This window comes from Anolis sagrei, chromosome 3 (genome assembly GCF_037176765.1).
Source record: "Anolis sagrei isolate rAnoSag1 chromosome 3, rAnoSag1.mat, whole genome shotgun sequence".
Taxonomy (NCBI): Eukaryota; Metazoa; Chordata; class Lepidosauria; order Squamata; family Dactyloidae; genus Anolis; species Anolis sagrei.
In genome coordinates this window covers 77,349,231-77,376,492 of record NC_090023.1, presented here as the reverse complement: position 1 = coordinate 77,376,492, position 27,262 = coordinate 77,349,231, and the positions used below count along the sequence as shown (strand labels likewise).

General features: G+C 40.0%; 1 protein-coding gene across 1 annotated transcript in view; it reads left to right on the top strand.

Moving 5' to 3' along the window:
* LOC132771790 (amine oxidase [flavin-containing] A-like) overlaps window positions 1-25,035 on the top strand; it is a 64,873-nt gene extending 39,838 nt beyond the window's left edge. The window contains exons 7-15 of the mRNA XM_060770226.2: window positions 3,247-3,396; window positions 5,099-5,258; window positions 6,875-6,971; window positions 8,146-8,199; window positions 14,339-14,396; window positions 15,787-15,884; window positions 17,375-17,486; window positions 19,924-19,986; window positions 21,684-25,035. Coding sequence (XP_060626209.2) covers window positions 3,247-3,396; window positions 5,099-5,258; window positions 6,875-6,971; window positions 8,146-8,199; window positions 14,339-14,396; window positions 15,787-15,884; window positions 17,375-17,486; window positions 19,924-19,986; window positions 21,684-21,845 — 954 coding nt within the window. The 3' untranslated portion in view covers window positions 21,846-25,035. The remainder of the gene's footprint in view (window positions 1-3,246; window positions 3,397-5,098; window positions 5,259-6,874; window positions 6,972-8,145; window positions 8,200-14,338; window positions 14,397-15,786; window positions 15,885-17,374; window positions 17,487-19,923; window positions 19,987-21,683) is intronic.
* Window positions 25,036-27,262: the final 2,227 nt, after the last annotated feature.

The following is a 27,262-nucleotide window of genomic DNA, read 5'->3' as shown; positions in this document are numbered from 1 at the left end:
TGACCTTTAGGGAAATAAACCCACTTGTGGTTTCAAAAGTGTGTCTGTCTGGAGGCAGATAATCAATGGAGTTTGGAAAAGTTACTTTTGGACTACAATTCCCAGAGTCTCTGAAAAAGCATGGGCATTTAAACCTCTGAAATTTTGCTCCTAAATGATTGTGACTTAACGCAATTTGTCTTATACTTTTAATATTTTATTGTACACTATTACTCAATTCATTAGTTAAATGTGCCTTAAATGTTATATTTGTATATTTAAATTTTGAATTTTGTTAGTTTGGGCTATTTTATAATGATATTTTAATGTTGTTTTTGATTTGATCTCTTTTGTTACGTCTTGTTGGCATTGAATGTTTGCCATTTATTCTGTTGTACACCGCCCTGAGTCCCCTCAGAGAGATAGGGCAGGATAAAAAATTGTTGCTGTTGTTGTTGTTGTTGTTGTTGTTATTATTATTATTATTATTATTATTATTATTATTTTCAACCCAGAGCATTTTTCTGGATACCCTTCTCAATCTTCTTTTTAAAAAATTATGGCCCATGCCATCTTTAGCTTACAAGTATTCCTATTTATGTTTCTACTTTGTACTAAAATCTTAAAGTTATTCCTATTTTCCACATAGAGTAGACATTTTAAAGTCACATTTTCACATGTGAAACTTCTAAAATGACGACTGTAAAAGGATGAACGATGGTTTTGCAGGTGGCAGGGGAGACCTTTCCTTTTTATCCCACCGCTGCCACCAATGTAAGAGAAGATCATGTATTCTTACAGGCAGGAGAGACAACACACCGTCTCTAATCCCTCCTGTCAGACCCAAAGTGCTTCAACAAGAGTGTTGTTGTTATAACGTGAGTGTGTAATGGTAAGTTTACTGCCACCACCCCAAATTACAGTTTGAGGAATTGTCTTGTTGTTGTACTTGAGGTAAAATGTCCCTATACACCGGCTCTTCCTTTTGGCTCCCTTTCTGGTGACTGAACTGTAGAGATGTGGAGGCTAACTGGATCTAACCTTATATGATGAAACAAGGCTGAGGCAGATTAACAGTAAACTAGAGAACAGGTTTATTGAAGTATTTGAAGCAAACAACTGACTACTGAGAGGTACATACGCGTAATTTGTTTCTGAAGCACAGACTTATTAAGCAAATGGTTTCTTTAGAAGGAGTAACTTTTCCTTAGCATGAGCTACTTTCCTCACTCTATCCTGTAATATGTAACAGTGCGATTCTTTGACCAGCCACCCCTGGCTACTTTCCAGAGTATCTAGGTTTCTCATGGACTACCCTGACCTTTAGGGAAATAAACCCACTTCTGTCCTAATACAAGTAAACAACCCTTCACTTTGACTGCCCTAGTCAAGCTATACAGAAGCACTTGCTCTTTAATTATTCCCTAACAGGCTAATTCCTAGCTCACTAAAAAAACTCTCTTCTCCCTGTCTGAAATCCTAATCTTTTCTTTGCTAGATCAAATCCTTCTCTCCCCCTTCTGTCAGAAATGACAGCCTCTTTACACTGTCCTTCAACTCCTCCCCTTGGGGTCTGAATCAATCAGGAGTTAGCTGACTCCTCCCCTTGCCTCTCTGCCTATACCATCATGTCTGCCATCCTGAGCTGCCTTCCCAACATGGAGGCCAGCTCACTGACTTCCAGGCTGCAGCCTATGAAGAAAAGGTATGAGTTCATTACAATGACCTACTTTCTCAGTATTCAGTGTTATGGCCTCATCTTCTTCAGCACTACAATTGTTCATGAATATTCCACTACATGAGAAGAGCTAATCTTTGGGTGAAGGACTCTGAAGAAATGTCAGCAGGGTCAGCTTAAAATGTGTGAGGATCCAATACAATGGCCCTATATCATGTTGCCCCTTCCATCATGGGTGGAGGTGATCCTGGTTCTTGTTCTACAGCCAATTTATGTTTTAAAAGTCCATGTTGGATGAGCACAACTGGGGAAAGGAAACATTAAATGCATCTAAGTATAGACAACATATACCGGTAATTCTGCTCAGTGTTCCTGAACCTGCATGACTGCCAGCAGTTCACTCATTTTATATGATTGAAAATATCTACATTCTTCTTTCTATCTAACATCTTGAGTACTTTTAATGAACCCCTATATTGTACTGTCCTAAAAATATTCAGAGATAAAATGCCTATTAGGGGTACTTAAAGTTGTGTCTTCAAAGCACTTACTCCCAAGAAATAGTTCAGATGGTATTAGATTACTCTCTAGAATTCTATGACTTCCTAGCTCTCATCTTTAATAATACATAGAATACAAATCTTCTTTGCCTGGACATTCAAAGACACCGTTTCTACAAATCAGTGTTAGTTTGGCACCAGTTTCTGATACACCCCATCTTCATCCCATTTTCTTGTATCATGTCATTTGGATTGTAAACTGGCAGTCTGTAACTGTCTTGTTCTCTAATCTTTGTATGGCACTTAGTATATTTTGCATGCTTTTTATACATGCTTTGCTCTCTCTGCTAAAGAAAATGAAATTGGCCTGTCAGATTAAATTAAGCTTCTGTTCTGCTCTCCACTCTTTGATGATACAGAAACCAGCTGAGGTTCTGCTTTCTCATGAGAAATTTAGTAGCAAAATAACACTTTAAATAGCAAAATACTGTTGTTGATTAAGTGCTCCTCTGCTGGAGTCTTTTCATTTCGTATTTTTAGCTTGTCCCAGTTTTCTTACCTTATCTCCAGTAACTTATTTTTAAATGTACAAATAAATCTAATGTTTATGTACATAACAGTTCACCCAGCATAAATATACACAACTGCTGGCTATGTGAAATCTCACATCATTTAGTTTGACTGAATAGAGACAGTTCTTAACTAAAAATGTGACACTAAATAAAGATGCACCCCTTCCAATCTGCTCTGATGTCTCCTATCATTCAGTAATTCTCAAAGATTACACATAGTGACTCTGAAGTTACATCTGCAAGTTCCTTCAGTACTCTTTATTAAAGTTTGACAATCCCAATTTGAATTGAGGTACTGTTTACAACTGAATTTATACTGTGTGCTGTGCACTTTGAGTCTCCTTTGTGGAGAGAAAAAGTGGGGAATAAATAAACAGAAGAAGAAAAAGAAGAGGAGGAGGAGGAGATTTATCATAGCATGTTATTTAGCATTGACTCTGGGCTCCATTACCCAAATCATTTGTTACTGATGCTAATCATTTGTTGCTGATCCTCATTCTCTTGATGTTCTTTCCAGGAGAGGAAGTTTGTTGGGGGTTCTGGACAGATTACTGAAAAGATCCATGAACTACTCAAGGACAATGTTAAACTGGAGAGGCCTGTAGTTTATATTGATCAGTCCGGTGACAGCATCATTGTGAAGACACTTAACCATGAGACTTATAAGGTAAAACATTAAGAACATATGCATTTAAATGAGGCCATAATACAGGGTTAGTCAAAATGCATAGGCCAATCTGCCATTCAATTGAATGGCTTATTGGCCTATGCATTTTGACTAACCCTGTATAATCAGCTCTTAGGATGTTATCACATGAGTTTGTAAGCTGCATTGGAGGTTCACTAGCCATTAATTAAGAAGATTACCATCACATTACATCATTGCAAACTCATTGTAAACCAATCTTCAAGTCAGGTTGAAGCAGTCGTTTTTGAAATTCCATTTCAGAGCTGCTCAATCCACACGCAACCAGCCTTCCAAAGCAATTTTAGTCATGCAGTAATGTGAAGCCACTCCTGCAGTGACTTTGGGGTCAGGGGTTTGTTTTATTGGCGTGTTGTGGGTGTTCCTTCTCTCCACTTCTGTTGTTTGTTCTCAGTATGCTGCCATTGCCACTTCCAGTAAACAGAAAAAGAAAAAGTTTAGGTACTAAGCCAAAAGTTTCTCCTTTCTCCTCAATCACTTCCTTTTAAAAAAAATTAAATCAAGTAACTGCACTGATCCATGGTTGCATCAAGCTGCTAATACAAATTTCATCTCCTAATTAAACATTTCCTTTTCTTGCAAGGCAGCGGTTCAAATCCACAGATGGGGTGAGCTCCCATTGTTAGCCCCAGCTTCTGCCACCTAGTAGTTCGAAAACATGCAAATATGAGTAGATCAATAAGTACTGCTTTGGCAAGAAGATGACGACGCCCCATGCAGTCATGCTGGCCACATGACCTAGGAGGCGGCTATGGACCATGCTGGCTCTACGGCTTAGAAATAGAGATGAGAACCACCATACAGAGTTGGACATGACTAGACTTAATGTCAAGGGGAAACCTTTACCTTTACTTTACTTAAGTTGAATGCAGCATCTAATCTAGTGTGCACCCCAATTTTCAAAATCCTGAAACAAAAATAGTATTTACTGGCTATTGTAATATGCCAGGTACAATATAGGTTTGTGATGATCAAACCCGTTTTGGAAGCCTCATGTGATAACATCCTTAGTTCACTATAATAATCTCCACCCTTGCATGTTGTTCTGGGAATGTGCTTGAAATCTCTTTTGCTGATTTAATTATGAGAGCTTCTTCTCAAAGTCTGCTGTAATGAGGCTCTGACATTGACAGTTTCCTCTGTCCATGGCTTCTTTTTTTATTATATCACTGGACCAATACTGCATTGATTATGGCATTAATATTGTACAAATGTACATGTTATATTTGATTGAATGATATGCTGAGTGTAAACAGTTAGAAACAGTATAACGTTTCCATTTGTGCACTTGTAGGAAAAGAGCATCCCACTAATACTTAATAAGGATGTTAGTCTTTAGATGCTATGGTTACGCTTCTAGACTATATTTCCCAAAGGAGATGAGATGTATGAGATCAGCACTGCAGGGCTTTAAAAAAAAAAAAACAGCAACTGATGACACATTCATTCCTGTCTACATCTGGGTGAATTGTACTGTAGTTGGAGGGAGAAATCATCAGCTGCTGAGTTCAATTTTGGTTTTTAATTGTAATTATATTTTCATGTTTTTCACAGTCATATGAGTTGCTTTGTAAGAGCAGTATGCCTTGAAGTGAAGAATTAAAAATATTTTGAGTATGCAATAAAACATATCTCTGAAGCTTCCCTATATTACATTTTGCAGGGCAGGTATGTGATCAGTGCCATTCCCCCAGTCTTAACCACAAAGATTCATTTCGAGCCAGCACTTCCTACCAAAAGAAACCAGTTAATTCAGCGCATTCCCATGGGCTCTGTCATTAAATGCATGATGTACTACAAAGACGCCTTCTGGAAGAGGATGGGTATGTGTGTATCAAGTTATGCAGAATTTAATTGGAATCACTGAAAATACCATTTCTTGGGTGAGATAGATAGCATCCGGTGGTACTAAAAGAAATTGTAAATACATGTTGAGCCTCTCTTATCCAAAATACTTGGTCACAAAGATTTTTTAGGTTTTAGATCTTGTGGGTTGGGTTTTTTTAAATTCCTTTATTTGTTTATACATAATTAAGAAATCGGGAAAAGGATTAAACTACTCATTCATTAGTTCTGAGTATTTCCGCACCGTGTCTCAAACTCTCCTTACACCAGTCAGTGGCAGCATATGGCAGGATGAATGCCCTTTGCCAGGTAGCAGGAGCTTTCGAACATCCCCCAAGTCCATGGTAGCAGGATGCATTTAGACTTTTCCTTCTGCTTATATCTGCTTTTTACATGGGCTTTATGTAAGTCAAGCTGCAGGACCTGGAGTCTTCCCAGCCTTCTCTTTCCCCTGTCAAATTTCTGATAGTGGTGAAGTGAGAGCTCCTTGAGCAAACTTAGTGGGCGTAACTAGCCCCCTTTCCTCCATGTTGCAATTGTTTGCAACAGCAACATCAAAAAGTTTCAGTTTTTGGAATCTTTCAGGTTTTGGATCCTTTAGGGAAAAATTGAGCCTGTCTAATGTCAGAGCCTCTATCTGTATTCTTTAAGAATTAGTTAGTGAAAAATGAATTAATCACAGATAGTTGTAATTGCACATTGAACATCCCTTATCCAAAATTCTTGGAACAAGAAGTGTTTTTGACTTCTGAATACCTGTATTTGCATATTTGCATATAATGAAATATTTTAGAGATAGGACCCAAGTCTAGACACAAAAATAATCACTTTCATATACCCCTTTTGTATTATTTATTTATTTATTTACAACATTTATATGCTACCCTTCTCACCTTGAAGGGGACTCAGAACAGCTTCCAAGATATATATACATGCAATATATAATACCAGTATTATATATTGTACTATACAATATACAATATTACAATATATATTGTAATATTATTAGTAATATAAAATATATAATACTAATATCATATTATTAGTATTATACTGTATTACATTATATATATATACACACACATACACATATCTTGAAGGTAATTTTATACAGTATTTTTTGTAATTGTGTGCATGGAAGAAAGGTTGTGTACACTGAGCTATTAGAAAGCAAAGGTTTCACTGTTTCAGCCACTATTGCAGGCCTGGTCTAGGAAGTTCATATTAAATGTATACAATTGCTATGCTTAATGCTTTCTTTTCTTTTTTCAATTAGTCCAATTCATCCTTAAATACAGTATAACTTATTGTAATGTTTCAGTGGTTTTAAATATTTGAGTTGTCACTGTACATGACAAGGCGTGGTAAGATATACATTAAAGTAATTCTTGCATTGCTTTGATCAAGAGCCACACAAAGAAAGTCGGGCAGTTTAGAGAAATCAGAGGATTTGTTCTGAATGACAGTTTACAAGAAGAGAGCTTTTTTAAAAAAAAAAAAAAGATTGAACGTGATCATCTGAGATTTGGCTGGAATTAGTACTTCATACTGTGTATTTAATTCGTGGCTATCCTGTCTTCCTATTTCTTGTCAGGATTCTGTGGTGCCATGATCATTGTGGATGAAGAGGCTCCCATTTCAGTAACCTTAGATGACACTAAACCTGATGGGTCTGTGCCTGCCATTATGGGGTAATAAATCCAGTACTTTGTATACTGAGCCACAATAAAGATCTAGGCAGGACTGAATGATATTCAGTTGTTCCCCTTTATTCTTTTATTCTCTCCAAAAGTCTGTTTTCAAGGGATGCTGACCCTTCCAAACCTTGTCATAAAAGTGCACTGCAATTTGCAGTGGCGAGGAATGGATTATTCCCTGCCCAGTTTTTCTAGATCCCATTGGTCCATCAATGGAACATCACTACTCAATACAGTCAGGTCTTTGAATTAATGGGATCTGCATCTATGGATTCAACCAAACATAGCTTGAAAATATTTGGGGGTGAGGTGAGGACTAAACAAAAAGCAAACCATAATTCGCCACATAGTGAGCACTATGCTGATACATAGACATAGTCTGTTGTAATATCCTGTAATTTCAGTGATCTTCAGGCTGTCTCTAACATTCATTTGAATCACTTTCCATTATACAGAAGAGACATCACTTTACTCTACCATTGTATATAATGGGGCTTGAGCATTCACAGATTTTGATATACAGTAGAGTCTCGCTTATCCAGCCTTCACTCATCCAACGTTCTGTATTATCCAACGCAGTCTGCCTCCCGCCCGGATTCATAGCTGTTTCAATACATTGCGATGTTTTGGTGCTAAATTTGTAAATACAGTAATTACTACATAACATTATCATTAATTGAACTGCTTTTTCTGTCGATTTGTTGTAAAACATGATTTTTGGTTGTTAATTTGTAAAATAATAATGTAATTTGATGTTTAATAGGCTTTTCCTTAATTCCTTGTTATTATCCAACATTTTCGCTTCCCCAATGTTCTGCCAGCCCATTTATGTTGGATAAGCGGGACTCCACTGTACATGGAGGCAGGGTCCTGAAACTAAACCACATTGGATACTGTGAGCTCAGGGTTTCCATGTTTTTATTTACAGCTGTGCTAGGATAAGAAGCAGGATAAGAAGAATGTATGCTCAGAGGTTGCTCAGCATACTCTCATCAGATTCTTAAGTTTATCATGTAGTGTAGATCTTTTAATGTTCAAATTACAGCCCAGAGCAAATTCTGTACCCAATAAATAATCTGTATGATCTATGTATTTATTTTTATGACAAATATTTTACATGTATATATTTTTCAAACATATTAATTTATGCAATTCTTTTTCTATGTAGCTTCATCCTTGCAAGAAAGGCATTTAGATTAACAGAACTTAGCAAAGAAGAGAGGTAAGAATAAACAACTTCTAAATGTAACTATAATTGAAAAGTGTTTTTTTCTTTAATCAAAATTAATTTCTATAATTCAGAGATTTCTTTATAATCAGAAATTAAGGCATTTTTTCTGTTAACATATGGAGTAAAACAACAAAAGACAATCAGGATACCGTACTACTATTAATCACCACCATCATATATGGTAATTTCCATTCTTATTTTTATCAATTAATTAATTTTAAAATCTCAGTCTCCTTCTTCCATTGAGCTTTCATCTATGGCTTAGCTCAACAGCCTAGCCATTACTGCTAGGAAATGGAAAATTTGCAGCCTTTAAAATTGGCTACAAAAGAGAGAGAGAGAGAGAGAGAGAGAGAGAGAGAGACCTTTGTTCCTTTGAAGGATTTGACCTCAAATTTCTGTCCTGCACATTCAGTACTTCAGTTGCTACATCACATTGATTTTTACATTTACATGTTTCCCCAAAATAAATGCAATTTCACAGTCCATGAAACAAAAGCAGTGCAGTGCAAAGCACGTTTTTGCTCACTGTACAACAACCATCCATAACTAAGCAACTTTCTGTACATGCAGTGGATGATATGTTAGAGATTTCACTAAGAAAAAACAAACTCACTCTGTTTATAGATTGGTGGTTGGAGAGAGAATGAGATAAATGGTTTCTAATCTAGGCGACTGGTTATATGGAGGGTGAGACTAATACCCACTGCCTTCTGCTGTCATCTAAGATGAAGAAAAAACAATATGGGTTATTCTGCAAATAAAAATGGAAGCTCTCCAGATCCATCCAACTTCCAAATTGTAATGGGGTTGAGAATCCACCTACTGTATTCAGAAGCTGGATGAAGTCTAACTTCTTTGTGTTTAAACTTTAGAATATGTGAGAAGTACTGTTTCCACAAATCATGAAATCATAGAATCTTCATATTGGAAGATACCATAAGGGCCATCTATCTAACCCATCTCCCTGCCTTGCAGGAATATAAAAATAAAGCACTCCTGAAAGATGCCCATTCACCCTATATTTGATAACTTCCAAAGATGAAACATCCACTATTCTCCCAGTCCTTCTATTCCACTGTCAAATTGTTCTCACAGTAAAACAAAAAAGTTATCCTTCATCTTTATGAGGAATCTCTTTTCTTGTAGTCTAATTTCATTGGTTCATTTCCCTGTCTCTAGAGGAACAGAAAGCAAGCTGACTTTATCTTTTATAGGACATCTATCCAGATGTTTTAAAATGGCTAACATGCTACATCTCTGTGTTCTCCTGCCCAAATTAAATATATCCCACTTCCTAAGTCATTCACTGGAGCCCGCAGTGGCACAGCAGGTTAAACTGCTGAGCTGCTGAACTTGCTGACCAAAAAGTCAGTGGTTTGAAACTAGGGGGCAGGGTGAGCTCCCGCTGTTGGCCCCAGCTTCTGTCAATCTAGCAGTTCGAAAGCATGTACATGTGAGGAGATCAATAGATACCACTCCAGTGGGAAGGTAACAGCATTCCATGCCGTTATTCTGGCAACATGACCTTGGAGGCATCTACGGACAACATCAGCTCTTTGGCTTAGATATGGAGATGAGCACTGTAATAGATCTACCTTTCAGTCGGCTAGGCCGAAGCCTGCATGGCAGTGGCCGGCATCTTGGTAGTCAAGCAGAGCAGGAGGAGGAGTCAAGCTGACTCCTGATTGGGTATAGCCAGTGGGGGAGGAGTCAGCTTAGAGAGGGAAAATAAGCTGCCTGTTTTGACAGAAAGGGAGAAGGATCTTAGATAGAGACAGAGAAGGTTGTGGATTTTTTGAGAGGAAGTTACAGCAGGGATCTGACAGGAGAAGAAGAGCCTTTAGTGAGCCTTTAGCTTAGGGAAATAGGTTGAGACAAAGGCTGGTAATTTACTGTGCTGTGAGAGCCAGTAAAAGGAAAATTTGTCTCTGGAGCCTACTACCCTTGGTGGAGACAGATAGGGATCTGTGCTCCAGTGTAACTGTGTCTAAAGATAGAACAGTTTGCTAAAGAAGCCTCACAGTGGTTAAAGCTTTTCTGTCAGGGGAACTGTTTGTTTTAAGTAACAAAGTTTACGTAATTGCATCAAGATTCTGTACCACTCATCTCCAACGAGTTGTTTATTTATTTATTTATTTTTTGCATTTATTGACCGCCCCTCTCAGCCCGAGGGCGACTCGGGGCGGTGAACAACAACAAAAAAGGACAGTGTACAATAAAACAAAACAATACAAACCAGACAATACACACATAACATATACTTATACTAAAAATCCGCTTCGTCAAGTCCTGGGGTCATAGCCAAAATTCATAGTCCTAGTTCGTTCCAATGTCGTTCAAGATACACTCAGTTGAAGGCCTGCTCGAAGAGCCATGTCTTCAGGCCCCTACGAAAGGCCATCAAGGAGGGCGCCTGTCTAACTTCAACAGGGAGGGTGTTCCACAGCCGGGGGGCCACCACCGAGAAGGCCCGCTCTCTCGTCCCCGCCAGACGTGCCTGTGAGGCAGGCGGGACCGAGAGAAGGGCCCCCCCGGACGATCTCAAGGCCCTCGTGGGCTCATAGGCCGAGATGCGGTCTGCAAGGTATTTTGGGCCGGAACCGTTTAGGGCTTTGTAGGATAACACCAGCACCTTAAATTGGGCCCGGTAGCAAATCGGCAGCCAGTGGAGCTGGGACAGCAGGGGCGTTGTATGCTCTCTGCGTCCTGCTCCCGTTAACAACATGGCTGCCGCGCGTTGGACTAGCTGAAGCTTCCGGGCCGTCTTCAAGGGCAGCCCCACGTAGAGAGCGTTGCAGTAGTCGAGGCGGGATGTGACCAAAGCGTGTACCACCGTGGCCAAGTCAGACTTCCCAAGATACGGGCGCAGCTGGCGCACGAGCCTAAGCTGTGCAAATGCTCCCCTGGTCACCGCTGAAACCTGAGGCTCCAGGCTCAGCGATGAGTCCAGGGTCACACCCAAGCTGCGAACCTGCGCCTTCAAGGGGAGTGCGACCCCGTCCAGCACAGGCTGTAACCCTATACCCTGTTCGGCCTTGCGACTGACCAGGAGTACCTCTGTCTTGTCTGGATTTAGTTTCAGTTTGTTCGCCCTCATCCAGACCATTACAGCGGCCAGGCACCGGTTCAGGACTTCGACGGCCTCCTTAGTAGCAGGTGGGAAGGAGTGACAGAGTTGGACATCATCTGCGTACAGGTGACACCGCACCCCGAAACTCCGGATGATCTCACCCAGCGGCTTCATGTAGATGTTAAACAGCAAGGGGGACAAGATGGAACCCTGAGGAACGCCACAGATCAACGGCTGTGGCGCTGAACAGGAGTCCCCCAGCAACACCTTCTGAGTACGACCCTCCAGAAATGACTGGAGCCACTGCAAAGCAGTGCCCCCGAGACCCATCTCTGCAAGGCGCCCCAGAAGAATACCGTGGTCGACGGTATCGAAGGCCGCTGAGAGGTCCAGGAGCACCAACAGGGACACACTCCCCCTGTCTAGCTCCCGGCGCAGATCATCCACTAAGGCGACCAAGACCGTCTCGGTACCATGCCCCGGTCTGAAACCAGACTGTGCCGGATCCAGAATATCCGTGTCTCTCAAGAATACCTGGAGTTGTGAGGCCACCACGCTTTCCATGACTTTGCCCAAGAAGGGAAGATTGGAAACAGGCCGAAAGTTGTCCAATTTAGTGGGGTCGAGTGATGGTTTCTTCAACAGCGGCTTTACAACAGCCTGTTTTAGGCTCGCTGGAATCTTGCCTTCCCGAAGGGAGGCATTAACCACCACCGTTACCCACTCGGCCAATCCCCCTCTGGCCTCCTTCAGAAGCCAGGATGGGCAGGGGTCTAGGATGGACGTGGTGGGTCTCATTCCTCCAAGTATCTTGTCCACATCCTCGGGTTTCACAAACTGAAAAGAATCCAACAAAATCAGACAAGCAGGTGCTTGTGTCACATCCACAGAGACTGCATCTAATGTGGCGTCCAGCCCAGCGCGGATCAAAGCGACTTTGTCTGCAAAGAACCGAGCAAATGCTTCACAGCGCGCTGCCGAGTTGTCAGGGCTCCCACCTGAAGTAGGGGGAGTTAAAAGACCTCTGACAACCCGAAACAACTCCGCCGGACGGTTTTTTGCAGACGCAATAGTGGCCGCAAAGAAAGTTTTCTTTGCGGCTTTTATTGCCGCGGCATATGCCCTTAAAAAGGACACAAACCGTGCTCGGTTTGACTCGCTTGGGTCTGAGCGCCACACGCTCTCTAGAACCCTCTTCTTTCGCTTCATCGCTGCCAGCTCCTCAGTAAACCAAGGGGCTGGTTTAGCTCGGTTACTCGAGAGGGGACGTTCCGGAGCGATCTTGTCAATAGCCCTGGTCATCTCCCCATTCCAGAGAGCGACCAAGGCCTCGACATGATCACCTACCGCGGTGGCGGGAAACTCCCCAAGAGCCGTCAGGAATCCACTCGGATCCATTAGCCTCCTGGGGCGGACCATCCTAATGGGTCCTCCACCCTTGCGGAGGTTAGGGGGCGCAGTGAGCCTAAATCTAATCAGGAAGTGGTCGGACCATGGCAACGGAGAGATGGACAACTCCTCCACACCGCCACCCTGCTCCCATCCCTGACAGAAAACCAAGTCCAATGTGTGTCCAGCACAGTGGGTGGGGCCAGTTATTCGTTGGGACAGCCCCATGGTTGCCATGGCGGACATGAAGTCCTGAGCCGCACCTGTGAGGGTTGCCTCGGCGTGGATGTTGAAGTCCCCCAGCACAAGAAGCCGTTGGGACTCCACCGCCAGGCTCGAGACCACCCCCGCTAGCTCAGGTAGGGAGACTGTAGTGCAGCGAGGTGGACGGTACACTAGCAGAATCCCTATTCTGTCCCGGTCACCCACCCTCAGGTGGACGCATTCAAAATTTGTGGTCTGCGGGATGGGGCTCCTGGTTAGATGGATGGAATCTTTATAGACCACTGCGACACCGCCTCCCCGTCCTCCGGCTCTTGGTTGGTGTTGCACGGAGAAACCTGGAGGACAGAGCTGGGAGAGGTTTACACCCCCCGCTTCATCCAACCAGGTCTCCGTGATGCACGCCAGATCTGCCCGCTCCTCCAGGATTAAGTCCTGGATCCAAGATGTCTTACCGTTGACAGATCTGGCGTTCAACAACACCACCTTCAAGCCAGAGGGCCCGCTCACCTGGTTACACCAATTTACCTTCGGAGACCGATTGGGAATAGTTAATTTAGATAAGCGGTCCGAATTAAGCCGAATTCGAGGTCTCCTTCTCCCGCATCTCCTCCTTCCCACCACGACTAAATTGTTGTTAATATCAAGTTTAAATAAACTCTTTATTAGTTTACTGTTAACTGGTGTATGCCTCAATCCATTCGTTTCCCTCAGAACTCATTCTCTCAACTCATTTTAAAGTTCAGTCTTTATATCTTCGTTATAAGCACCATCCCCCTTTAAGCCATTCCCAAGATTTAGTTTCCAGTCTCTTGATAATCTTGATCATCCTTCTCTGAACATGTTCCAGCTTATTGATATCCTTTCTAAAATATATGTGCCCAGAACTGCCAAATAAAGAACCAAAATGGACTATAGTAATACAGAGTGAGCATCCCTTATCTAGAATTCTGAAATCTGAAATACTCCAAAATTATACACCTGACTGGTTGAGGTTGTTGTTGTTCATTCATTCAGTCGTCTCCGACTCTTCGTGACCTCATGGACCAGTCCACGCCAGAGCTCCCTGTTGAGGTAGTAACACCCTTATTTTCAGATGGTTCCGTGTAGATAAACTCTGTTTCATGCACAACATTCTGTATGCAATTACCTCCAGGCTATGTGTATATGGCACATATAGAACATAAATGAATTTTGTGATTAGGCTTGGGCTTCTTCTTCGAGATATTTATTTTGTATGTTTATGAAAACATGGAGTTAACAAAATCCAACAAAATCCAAAACACTTCTGTTTCTGGTAAGGAATACTCAATCTTTTCTTCCCTCAGTCAGAACACTGTACTGGTGAAATAATACAAGATTTGTCTGTAGTATTTTTGTCATTAATACTATCTTATCTGTTGAAACTATAACACTTTCTTTTTTATTTTTTCTATCTTTGTATAGGAAGAAAAGAATATGTGAACTGTATGCAAAAGTGTTGGGATCAGAAGAAGCATTACATGTAAGAAATAAGAGCAGCAAATACAGGTGGAATATTAAATGAATACAATTTATGGATCAGCTACATAAACTGTTAGTTCCTAGACTAGGTCATAAGTATCATATATCATAATGGATCATAAGTATGTTACCTTGCACTTTGAATGTTATTTTGATATTTGAATAAGAGAATACTTTTAAGCCCTTCTGTGTTAGGTTCCCAGTTAGAGAAAGGGGAGAAAGGAAACAATGAATGCGGAAAAAGCAGGAAATGTCAGATTCTGGCCTTTTGCTCTTCTTTAATAGCAATGCCCTTTTCTCAGTATTAAAACAACACATTTTGTGAATGTTAAAATCTTGAACTATACCCTGCTATATCAGAAAACAGGATTTTCAGAAGCTTGACAGATGAATACTGTTATAACTTTTAACAGTTTTGATTGAAGATATTATATGATTTCTAGCTTTTTGTTTTGAGTGGATGACTGAAACTGGATCCTGCCTTAGAGAAAGGTTGTTCAGAATCTGATACAAGATTACAGCGTATTGAGTCTTCTATAAGAGTCTTTTTTATCCATTGCATTCTGTTTATATATTGATTCAGTGATCCAAAGTAATCTGTTGGTTGAAGATCAGGGTTAAGATCATCACATGCTGGTATAAGCCCTACAAATTCAAGAAAACAGAACATGTTAATTCTTCCATAGGTCTGCCTCTCAATTGCTTACAACTTACTTTCCAGCACCCACATTTTTCCTTGGTCTTTCAGGCCCATATCCTGGTGGAGAGGATGAAGTGCCCAAGACCAGGAAAAAATGTCCCATATATTATCTTGCCCCTTATTGCCTTATGAAGCATCTGAGCCTGTATTGTTAGAGGAACCTTCCCATGAAAATTGATCCATGGGTTCTGTAAGTTGTACACAAACACAATGTATGGCATTGTAAAGCTGTCCCTCTGCATCCATGGGTTCCATATCAATGGATTCAACCACCCACAGCTAAAAAATATTCCTCTGCCTCCATCCCCATCCCTGAAATTCCAATGTTATTTTGCTGCACCATTGCATGTAATAGAATATGAGTATCCACAGATCTTGGTATCCACAGCATATCTAGTATGAGATATGAGCATAGTTTGGGTATATTTGAAAGATTGACAGTGAGGGTTGCCATAGTAGTGTTGTTGTTGTTGTTGTTGAATAGTAACATTATTAATATTTATTTATTTATATGGTACTTTATCATAAAAGAGACTCAAAGTAACTAAGCCCTGAAATTTCATATCCTGAGACCAAGTTATGATGCCTTTCCAAATAAGTTGCATTTTAAAGAACAGACACTTGCACACACAAAAAAATGAAAGGCTTATGGATGCTAAAAGGAATTTTGTTTCACTTGACCATCTTACAGCCAGTGCATTATGAAGAAAAAAACTGGGGTGCGGAACAATATTCTGGCGGTTGCTATACAGCCTATTTTCCACCAGGCATTATGTCCCAATATGGAAGGTAAAACTAAATACAACATTTTTCTTTGATATGGTTGTCAGAAACTTGAACTGTAGAGTATTCTGCTCATGCAACATATTTTAAGATAATTTATAGAGTAATAAATGTGTTAGGTAGTCATGTTAGCAAAACAAAAATCTTCTTTTTGCTTATAGACATGCTTCTTTTGCCCTGGGATTTTTCATTAAGTACATGAAGCTTTATCCTTGGATATAGATGGTTTGTGGTATATCTAAGCCAATATTTTAACACAGTTATTTATGGTTGATTGTAGATTATAGGTATGATAGACCTGGGTAAGCATGAATGTTTTTCTATAAGTCTCAAATGGGCAATGAGGCTTTGAACTCCCCATGGCAGCATCTTCAATTAGATATTAACCCAATTAGATAACATGGATATATTGCCGCTCCCTTCCTTTGAAGTTATCCATTTATGAAACAAAAATATATCCTCAAACCTGTAATTTTGTTGGGGCAGGTAGGATATTTCCTGAAGGCACAATTTCTTTTTAACCAAGCAAATTCAATGCAGCACTACACTCAACTGTGTAGTAGCACATCTCTCTTGCCATTGATGCATATTGGAATAAAAAAAAGGAGCCATTACCTGCAAGTGGATGATTGTACTGGCCATCACACATTTGGTTGCCTCAAATATTAGTATATCTGATCTGCTGATTCCAAAAATGGCATCAGTTTCCCCCTATCAGATCTTGTTGTTGTTGTTTATCCATTCAGTCACTTCCGACATGTGACCTCATGGATCAGCCCACACCAGAGCTCCCTGTCGGCCGTCACCACCCCCAGCTCCTTCAGAGTCAAGCCAGTCACTTCAAGAATACCATCCATCCACCTTGCCCTTGGTCAGCCCCTCTTCCTTTTTTCTTCCATTTTCCCCAGCATCATTGTCTTCTCTAAGCTTTCCTGTCTTCTCATAATGTAGCCAAAATACTTCATCTTTACCTATCAGATCTAGTTTTTGAGATAAAGAACATATGCAATCTGCCAGTCACCATTTGCTCAGAAGCCTCCCACAGGATGGTAAAACATCCAGGTGTCCCCTGGGCAATATCCTTGCAGACAACCACTTCTCTCACACCAGAAACAACCTGCAGTTTCTTAAGTCACTCCTGACACAAAAAACCCCCATAGAAAACAATGATAGCCATATCTAAGGTCCCTTCTACACAGCTGTACAAAATCCTCATTGAACTGGATTGTATGGCTATATGGACTCAGACAATCCATTTCAAAGCAGAAATTGTGGATCTGTCTTGATATTCTGGGTTATATGGCTGTGTGAAAGGAAGGACCCTAAGAAACTAAAGCTGATGTGTTCTATCCAATGCAGTTTTCAAAATCAGCACCCCAAAATAAACTTAGGAAGAGGCCTAAAACCCAAGACACCAATATTTTATTTTATTTTATTTTTTGCTGGGCTGTTTTATCTCTGTTCTCATAACATGTGTTGTAATGTTTCTTTCAAAGGGTAATTCGTCAGCCAGCTGGAAGGATCTACTTTGCTGGCACTGAAACAGCTACACAGTGGAGTGGCTATATGGAAGGAGCCGTACAGGCTGGAGAGAGAGCTGCCAGAGAGGTAAAGAGAGCTTATACTTGGGACTAGAAAGCTAATGTGGTGAAGCAGGGTTCAAATTCCCAGACAGCCATTAAAACCCACTGGGTGACTCTGGGTACATCACATTCTCTGAACCTCAGAGGCAGGCCCCTTCCACACAGCTGTATAAATCCACATTGAACTGAATTATATGGCAGTATGGAGTCTAATAACTCAGTTCAAAGCAGAGATTGTGGGTTATCCGCCTAGATATTGTGGGTTATATAGTTGTGTGGAAGGGCCTGAAGACAACCCTTCAAATAAATCTTGCTAAGTTTGCCTTAGGGTTCATTAGAGACAACTTGAAAACATGCAACTACCACCACCACAACTGTACTAAGAACTGTGCCAAGAAGCCCTGTGGTCTTGGTATTCGTATATGAATTGAAGTGATTGTGCTAAAGAAAGAAGGCCCATCAAATTAAAAGAAATCAAAAGCAGTTACACAACTCTAAACTAAAAATGAAAGGCTGTCACTTACATAACATAGCAAGCTGCTGTTGAATTCCACTTACTGTGGTTTAGTGTCCTTGAAATTGCTAAACTAAAGTGCTGTGTTTATGTCCAGCTACATTTTTCAAACAAACTGTTGATTACATAAACCAAAGTACATTTGTTGGCATACCGTGAAGGCCTTTCTACACAGTCATATAACCCAGGCCCTTCCACACAGCCATATAAATTCAAAGGCAGAAAATCCCACAATATTTGCTTTGAACTGGGTTATCTGAGTCAACCCTGCCATGTATTCCAATTCAAAGCAGAACATGTGGGGTTTTATTCAGCTGTGTGGAAGGGGCCTGAGTCATCTGGAAATGGTTTCTAAACAGTGTGCTTTTATTTTGCACACTGCAGTTTGAATTGATCTAGAGCAAATTGCAACCTAGGACTTTTCTGGGTTTGTTTTTCCCATCTCCTCTCTCAAGCCAAGGTAAAAACAAGGAAACCAAAAATGGTCTGCTGGCCATTTCTGAAATGTTATTCTTCGTTAGTATTTTTTTAGCATTCAAGGTATATATGTCCCCTAGACTACTACAAGGTGTCTGATCTGAAAGGAGTTTGAGTGTGAATGATCCTAGCATTTAGTGAGCATGTGATAGAATGAATTTAAGTGAACCTGTTTTTATCTGGGTTTGTTGGGGTCGGAGAAACTTTGCTCCCTGAGGCAGTAAATATATGTTCCTCTCCCCTGGGCAAAGTGCATAGTAGCCAAAGTCAGCTTAGTTATCTTATCCTATCCTTCTTCTTGGCAGCAAAGATACAATAATAATACAGGAAATAACAAAGAGCATGGTGTCCTTTTGTGATATTCCAAATCTGATCTCTCAGATGGCTGCCTCATTCTGTTGTATGACAGGGTCATCTCTGTGAATGAATTATGGTATCTTCATGGTGTGGCCTCTGTTCCATGTTGACTAGTGTCACACATACTATATACTATATAGCTGTACTATAATATTTGAAAAGGATCCACATGGGAGGAACATCACGAAGATATCTTCCTAGAAGCCATTGTTGCATAGATCAATTAATTGCCCCCCTATCCCTGATTCAGACATCACTATTTCAGTTTGGAATCCACGTAAGCAGAAATGCAACCCTACTGCATGCCTGGTCTCTTATTGCTTGATTTGAATGATATAAAAATTATTGTTATTTTCTAAAGCAATTTCTGAATATGATCATAGCTCAGGTAGTCATTGTGCTAGATGTCCCATAATTTTACAATTTTTGACCAAGCTACAGTACTGAGTTTCACATAAAAAAATCCAAAATCACTAAGAGCACATGGTGGGTTCCTGCCATAAATCACTAGGATTTTTTTAACAAGGCCTATGGTTCATCTACACTGTAGAATTAATGCAGCTTGGCACCATTTTGCCTGCTCAATGCTATGGAATCTTGGGAGTTGTGGTTTGGTGAAGCATCAACACTACTTGGCAGAGAAAATTAAAGCCCTTGTAAAACAACAGCTTTGGTGATTCCATAGTGTGACTGTTAAGTAGTGTCAAGCTGCATTAATTCTACAGTCTAGAAGCACACCTAGATAACGTTAGTGGGTTCTTAAACACACAGCTGCTAGTACCTGAGGTTTAAAAAGAGAGGAAAAATAAAAGAGAGCTCATTGATGTACTAATGGTAAGATTTCTGAGTTAAATTGGAAGAGGAGAAGTAAAGTTTGCCCCGCAGACCCCTTTCGGAACTAGTTGTGAACCTCAGCAGTTACACTTCGACAAGCCAGTGACAATTAGTTGTATATAAGGGCCCTTCCACACAGCCATATAACCCAGAATATCAAGGCAGATAATCCACAATATCTTATTCAAACTAGATTATTTGAGTCCACACTGCCATTTAATCCAGTTCAATGTGGATTTTATACAGCTGTGTGAAAAGGGCCTAATTTTCTGTTTTTCAGATATTATGCAGCATGGGAAAGATTTCAAAGAGTGACATTTGGCGAACAGAACCAGAATCAAAGGTAAGTGTTCTTTCATGTACCTTGATAAGATCCACTGCATTTTCTAAATTATTTGACCAAATATTTTTGGCCATTAGAATGAGGATATCAAATGGAAAAACCGTCATGACCTTAACACTAGATCTATTGGCCTCATTTCTGAAGTACGCGTTTCATAAACAAGGGCCCATATATTCCTGCAGCCTCCCATCTGAGAAATGGGAAACAGTGGCTATTTTACTGCTCACAGCATCTTCACATGGACTGAAATGTGAAAAGCTTTTTCTATGGGAAGTGACTACGGACCTCATCAAACCAGAGTGTCTATCCATTTTAAATCCTGTCGATGTGTCTTGCAAAGTTCTGGGGTTTGTAGTTTAGTGAGGTCCAGGACCTCTGAGCAGATTAAAGGCCCCTCCCTAAACTACAAATTCCAGAATTCTGCAAGTGACCAAAGGATTTAAAGTGAATAGACAGGGCAGAGTTATCAAACTCATTTTCCTCGAAGGCCCCATCTGCCTTATGGTTGTCTTCAAAGGGCCAGTTGTAATTGTAAGGCTGTATAACTGTAAGTATGTTGCCCTGACACCGAAAGTCACATACAATTAAATTAGGGGCCCAGATTTGGCCCGTAGGCCATGTGCTCTAGTGTGATGAAGTGGTAAATTTCACATTCTGCTTAAGACCTCATCACACTAGAGAATGAATCCACTTTAAATCTGGTTTCTGCCTTCTGGAGGTTGTAGTTTAGGGAGGAGCCTTTAACAGCCTCACTAAACTACAAACCTCAGAACTCTGCAGGAGGCAGAAACTGGATTTAAAGTGGGTTCATTCTCTAGTATGATGAAGTAGTAAGTGTATTGTGTTGTCTTTGTGATTGGGTAAGCATTACGGTGGAAGCACTTAAGGGGTGAGAGAATTGGGTTCTGTCCTCCCATCTGCATCATTTAGCATATCAGCACAAGATGATCAGTTCAAAAATTTAAAAATATACTTGAATTTTTAACATAACTTCTTTAAGAAAGTATCAAATGCCCCCTTACCTTCTAAGTTTTGTAATCAAATGTCTTGAATTATAGACCAGCATGAGAAATGCTTCTTAATTGGATACTTAGTAAAGTTTTTCCCTAACTGTGCCATTCTAATGAACTGCTCTGGCATCTATCTGAACCCTTTCTAATTCCCAACATTGTTTTTGATGTCTCTACTTATTTCTTTTTAATATATGGCTTCTTGCATATACCACTGATAGCCTTTCAAGCATTATATTAGTTATATCAAGCACCTATATGAGGAAAAGTATTTGCTAACCTTGTTCTCTCTGTTGTAGTTCTCCAAACAGGGAAAATAACATCTGAAAAGCAAAAGCCTGTCATGTATGTGACGGTTCTCAATGCAATCAGAAACCCACATTGCTGTCTGTGAGAGAAGAATGATAATGCATAGAGACAGGCCTAGTGTGTCTGTCCAAAGTTTACTAAATCCATATATAATAATATTTGAAGAAGACTTGTATTTCTCAAATGTCATAATTTTAAACTGAGGCAATTTTGCTGAGATAATAGCCAAGGGTTCTAGCTTTTGTGTGTTAAGAGTTATTTACTGGGCTTGTCCGGTGAAGGATGACAAATTACTTGACCCCAGTCCTATGTATGTTTACTTCAAACTTGCACAGGAGTTTGCATTTGTACACTAACAAGGGATATATTCTCATCTAGGATGTTCCAGCTCTCCCAATCACAACTACCTTTTTGGAAAGGAATTTACCATCAGTCCCAGGATTCCTGGTCCTTCTGGGATTTTCTTCCCTCTTTACTACATTGGCTGCAGTTGGACTCTTTGCTTACAAGAAGGGATATATCCCCCGAGCATGTATCTAATATAACAAATCCCATCTCCCCTCACACTGTGGATATTATCCTTCAAGAGGAGTCTTTCAGAATCTCTTTGGGACACCTGAATCAACTCAGTCAAATCGATTCAATACATGACCCATGGAGTAAATGATGTTCTATTTTCTTTCCTCACTTACTTTGCTTGATTGAAAGTCAGTGACCTTTCTTCTCACTGCATTCTATCCATCCCCTGGTGATACTAATGAGAACAAACCAGAACAGATTTTGCACATTTTCCAGTGTCTTTGGAAACCATCTGCTTGTCTTAATTTTTAAAAGAAACAAAATCTTATGGTGAACAAATAAATATTCAACTCAGATGCTTAGTCTGTCAAGTGCCTCATATTCTTACTGCTTTTGGAAAAACTGCTAATGTTTTTCAGCTATTATGTACTCAGTATTAAACTCACAATGGATTTGAATGAAGTGAAATAAATAATGTTAAACGGAGAAGCAAATTAAGAATGAAAGACCCTTTCCCAGGAGTTACATCAAAAAAAGGTTCCTTAGTTATTTTACTAAGCATTGCATTACAGGAAAAGATTTAGACTCCAGGGTTTTGGAAACTTATATTTTTGTTACTAAGTTCTAGAAATCCACGATCAGTCTGGCTGGTGGTCCTGACCTCTACTCCAGTGTTGATAATAACCATTGCTAGAAAGACATTTGGCCAATAGTGGTCTTTTTAGAAGAACCACATCCCTCATCTCTCTCAAAGCTTGAAAATGTTACTTTTTTGAGGCTGTGACTTCCAGAATATGGTAGTGGATATGTAAGGTAGTGTACTCTGTGAGTTGTAGTGAAAATATTTTCCACGATCTAGGATAATAGGATTTGAGTGGTCTTGTAACCTAGGTAGTTTATTCTGCAGGACTCTTGTGTTCCTAGCAGTTGGCCGTCTAGTCTTAATGAAATCTAGGGAGGATCAACCCACCCACTCCCCAGCAGTATCGGTCCCTTTACTGAACTTAATGTCAAAATGTTCAAACTACAAGTTCAATATCCTTTGTCCAGAATTATAAAATCCAAAATACTGCAAAATCTGAAATTCTCCACGTGGATGGCTGGGATAGTGACACCTTTGCTTTCTAATGGTTTAATGTACACAAACTTTGTTCTATGCACAAAATCACTAAAATATACTGTACAAAATTACCTCCAGGCTTTGTGTTCAAGGTGTGTATGAAATATAAATGAATTTCAAGTTTATACTTAGGTCCCATCTCCAAGATGCACAACAATGGAAGTGTAGGTATAGCAGACTCTGAAAAAAACACCATACACTTCTAAAATCCAAAACACTTTTCATCCCAAGCATTTGTCATAAGGGATATTCAATTTATACTTGCTTAAACATATTGTATCTAGTTTTGTGCTTAGGGGTAGCTACTGTAATAGCCTTTCAGAAATTGAAAGAAAACACATTTCCAATTATCTATTCTTTTCTGTTTATTAAAAGGCAACTTTCAGACATGGACATAGTACTTCAGATGTGGTCTGACTAAAGAAGACACATTCCTCAGTTCTTTATAAACCCATTTGATAGTATTTTGTCATTACTCCCCTCTTCTCCTATGAGCAAATTGAAGAACTCTTAATTTACAATAGAGAAAGCTAGGATTTTGAAGTGCAACAGAAAGAGAATTTTCAGTTGTGGCAACAGTCAATAAAATCAGATGTATTTTATTATCTTCCTCTCCCTTTGTTCCTAACACAATTCTTTGAGGGCCCTTTCACACATGCATTATAACCCAGGTTAAACCAGGTTAAAAGTTATGGGGTGGTTAAGCGACGTTCAGCTAAAATGCAGGAGGAATCCGATGAAAGGCTGCAAAACACGTGTTTAAAAGTTGCCCTTTAAATCCGGTTCTTCCTGAGAAACACACATCTTTCTATGCCTGTGTATCCTTGCAGGTGTGGAAAAATGTGTTTTCCTTCCCTTCCTCCTTTCTAGATTCCCCCTTGCCCCTCATGTAACTTTCAACTTACAGGACAAGCCTTCAATGCAGATCTGTCCCTCCTCCCTGGAAGATCTAACGGGGGCCTTGGGACAGAAACCCCCCTCCCCTACCCAAAGCCCGCCTTCTGCTCTTCTGAAGGAGCGGGGAGGAAGGTAGGGAGTCTTCAGGCTTTGGAGAGAGGGTGGGATATAAATAAAGTTTATTATTTATTATGCAGGCCTTGTCCCAGTAAATGCAGGGGGGAAGGGAGAATGAGGCTGGCAGTGCCAGTGCCCACCCCTGCTCACCAAGGGTGAGTATCTGGACATCCCCACTGCAAAATCCCAGGGCTGAGGCCAGCTGTGTAGGCTCCATCCCAAGAGGAAGTGGGATTTCCTTATCTGGAAGTACCAAGATAGGCTAAACTGGGAAATATTGGGTTGAATCTAAAGCCCCTTCCACACAGCATTTTTCTGTGTGTCAGGAGTGACCTGAGAAACTTCAAGTCACTTCTGGTGTGATAGAATTGGCTGTCTGCAAAGACATTGCCTAGGGGATGCCCAGATGTTTTGCTGTTTTACCATCCTTGTGGGAGGCTTCTCTCATGTCCCCACTGGAGCTGATAGAGGAAGCTCAACCCATTCTCCCCAGATTCCGCTGACCTGTCCATCAGCAGTCCTGCCAGCACAAGAGTTTCACCCATTGCACCACCAGGGGCTCCTTTCCACACAGCTGTATAAAATCTATATTGAACTGAATTATATGGCAGTGTGGACTGAGATATTCCAGTTCAAAGCAGATATTGTGAATTATTTGCCTTGATATTCTGGGTTATAGGGCTGTGTGGAAGGGTCCTAGGTTTCATCCAAAGCATAGCAGATCTACCAAAATTCTCCTCAAGTGTAGCTGTGTATTCAACCCAGTGACTGGACCATTGTCAGCTATTAAGCAAGTATTTTGAAGCTAATTGTCCTCTAAGTATACCTGTATTTCAAGGTGGTAAATGAACTAAATCGTTCTTTTAAAATAATTTTCCCTCCTACCATTTTAGCGTCTATAAAGATTAATCCCTGGACAAATGACAGCCTGGTTATAAGCAAATCTGTATATGCTAACATTCTCATCAGTAACCATTTTGGTAAAATAGTAGAAAGGTTCTGTCTGTCTTTGTAATTTAGTGAAATGTGCCTTTTGAACATGCCTTGAATTGCCATTAAAGTATCCATTTAAAACACTCCAGTGCGTTCATGCTGTGTTATTTTTATGACTTTTGTGAGGCAATTTATTTGCTACAGATTACCCATTAGCTGCTAATGCACACCGAGACAGCTTTTAAGGTGACATTTCAAATTTCAGCACAGGTACCAGCGACAGACCTAAATGTTCTTTCAGAAGGAGACAAGAAAAAGGGAATGAGCCTAGAACAGATGAAGCTCAGCCCACAAATGAAACAATAGTACATGGCCTTCTGGGCTAGAGGTGTGTGAAATGGCAGAAATCAATTTAGTTATTGTTTTGGTAAGATTTGATTCATTAGAGCCAATGAGGAAATTCACGAGACTTGTCTTTCTGTCATTTTGATAGCTATCAGGATGAAACTTGCCACACTTATAGAACATATTTATGACTGTAAGCTTGCCAAGTTTTAAAACATTTCGATCAACCACTAATATTTAGGAATTTTTAAAAAAACTATAAAATTTTAAACCACAAAGTACCTTCAAAGGGCATTTCCACAAGATGCTTTTATCACATTGTTGACTTGTCTCCTGTATTGAAATTTATGCAGCTTCCAAAAAAATGGCCAGCATTCCTTTGTTTATCTATTGCTTCTTCTACTTTTCCCCTTCCTATCATGACAGATCTATTAAAACATTTTTGTTGTTGTGGGCCTTCATGCAATTTCTGACTTACGGCAAGCTTAGGCACCTTGTCCCAAAACAGAAAATGAGCCTGAGCTAAAATCACTGCAATCTTTAAGGATGGCGCCACAGCTGCTTCCAGAATGGCAAAACCACTGCTACCTTTGAAGTAAATGAACATATTTCAGGAAGGAATACTTCATCCAGGATCCAGGGAACTTCAGTTGTCTTTAATCCTTCATCCTAAACTCTTGTTTGTTGGCCTGATTTAATTTATTCATCCTCTGATATTTGTTGTATTAATGTGAAATTTGGCATTTTGAGTTGTAAACTGCCATGGGAATATTGCAGCCTTTAGTGATGTGTAAGAAGTCCATGAGAGAGAATTTGCCTGTTATCTATAAATCTCCTTGTTCAATAATAATTGAAGCAAAATCAATGCAATGCAATGGAGCAGAAAGCATTTTAGTCTACTGTGAAAAACTACATACTTGCACCATGAGTGTTTCCTTCCATCCATGTTCACATTATTTTGTAGCTATGATAGAGACCCCCCCCCCCACCCTGTTACAAAAAAAAACTTTGAGTGTTTGAGCAGGGGAGGATTAATGCAATGGTTAATTTTGGTGAAAATTAGTTCCAGCTCCCCATGGGGGGACATGACAGAAGCCTCCCACAAGGATAGTGAAATATCAAAACATTCGAGCGTCCCCTGGGCAATGTACTTGCAGATGGCCAATTCTCTCAAACTAGAAGTGACTTGCAGTTTCTCAAGTTGCTCATAACATGAAAAAAAATCTAAGAGGGAAAAACAGTATGGAGTATTCTGTGAAATTTTTTTAATATGCATACCACTTCCATATTATGACCAGTTCAGAAGGAGCCCCCTAGCAAATGCAGACAGGGGGGAAACCCCGTGACTTAAAGTATGAATAGCATATACTTCAAAATCTGGGCATATATGCATATACGCATGGGCAAAGACTTTTCAACAGGGCCTGTATATAACTTTGATAGTTTAACATTGATCATATTATGATGGATTTGAATTCTTTATATGAATTCTAAACTTTTCTTCTTCATGTATGAAGAAAAAAAAGTGAACTTTATACCAAATTGTTGAGAGCAGAAAATGCAATTAATGTAAAGAAGAAGCGCATCTAACATTGGTGGAATATTAATAACTATGTTATGGCTAAACTGTCTAATTTTATTTATTTATTTATTTATTTTCCAATATTTCTACCCCATCCTTCTCAACCTCCAAAGGGGGACTCAGGACAGCTTACACTTGGCAACAATTTGATGCTGCTACATATAACAATGCAATAATACAACAACAATTATAAACAATAAATAGAACATTAATTAAAAACAATAAAAACTGTGGTCATGTTGATCTGTATTGGCCTTTGATTTCTAGACTAAAATATATTGGACAACAGCTATTTTATCTTTCACTTTGGATGAAATCTTGAAATCTGAACACTCAAAATCTCTGTTCTGTGTATTAAGTTTTCAGGAAGGGGATGAGGGCAGTTGAAAGAGGTAGAAAAAGACTTGGCATGAATATAATAAGGGAAGGAATTTTGTGATACTG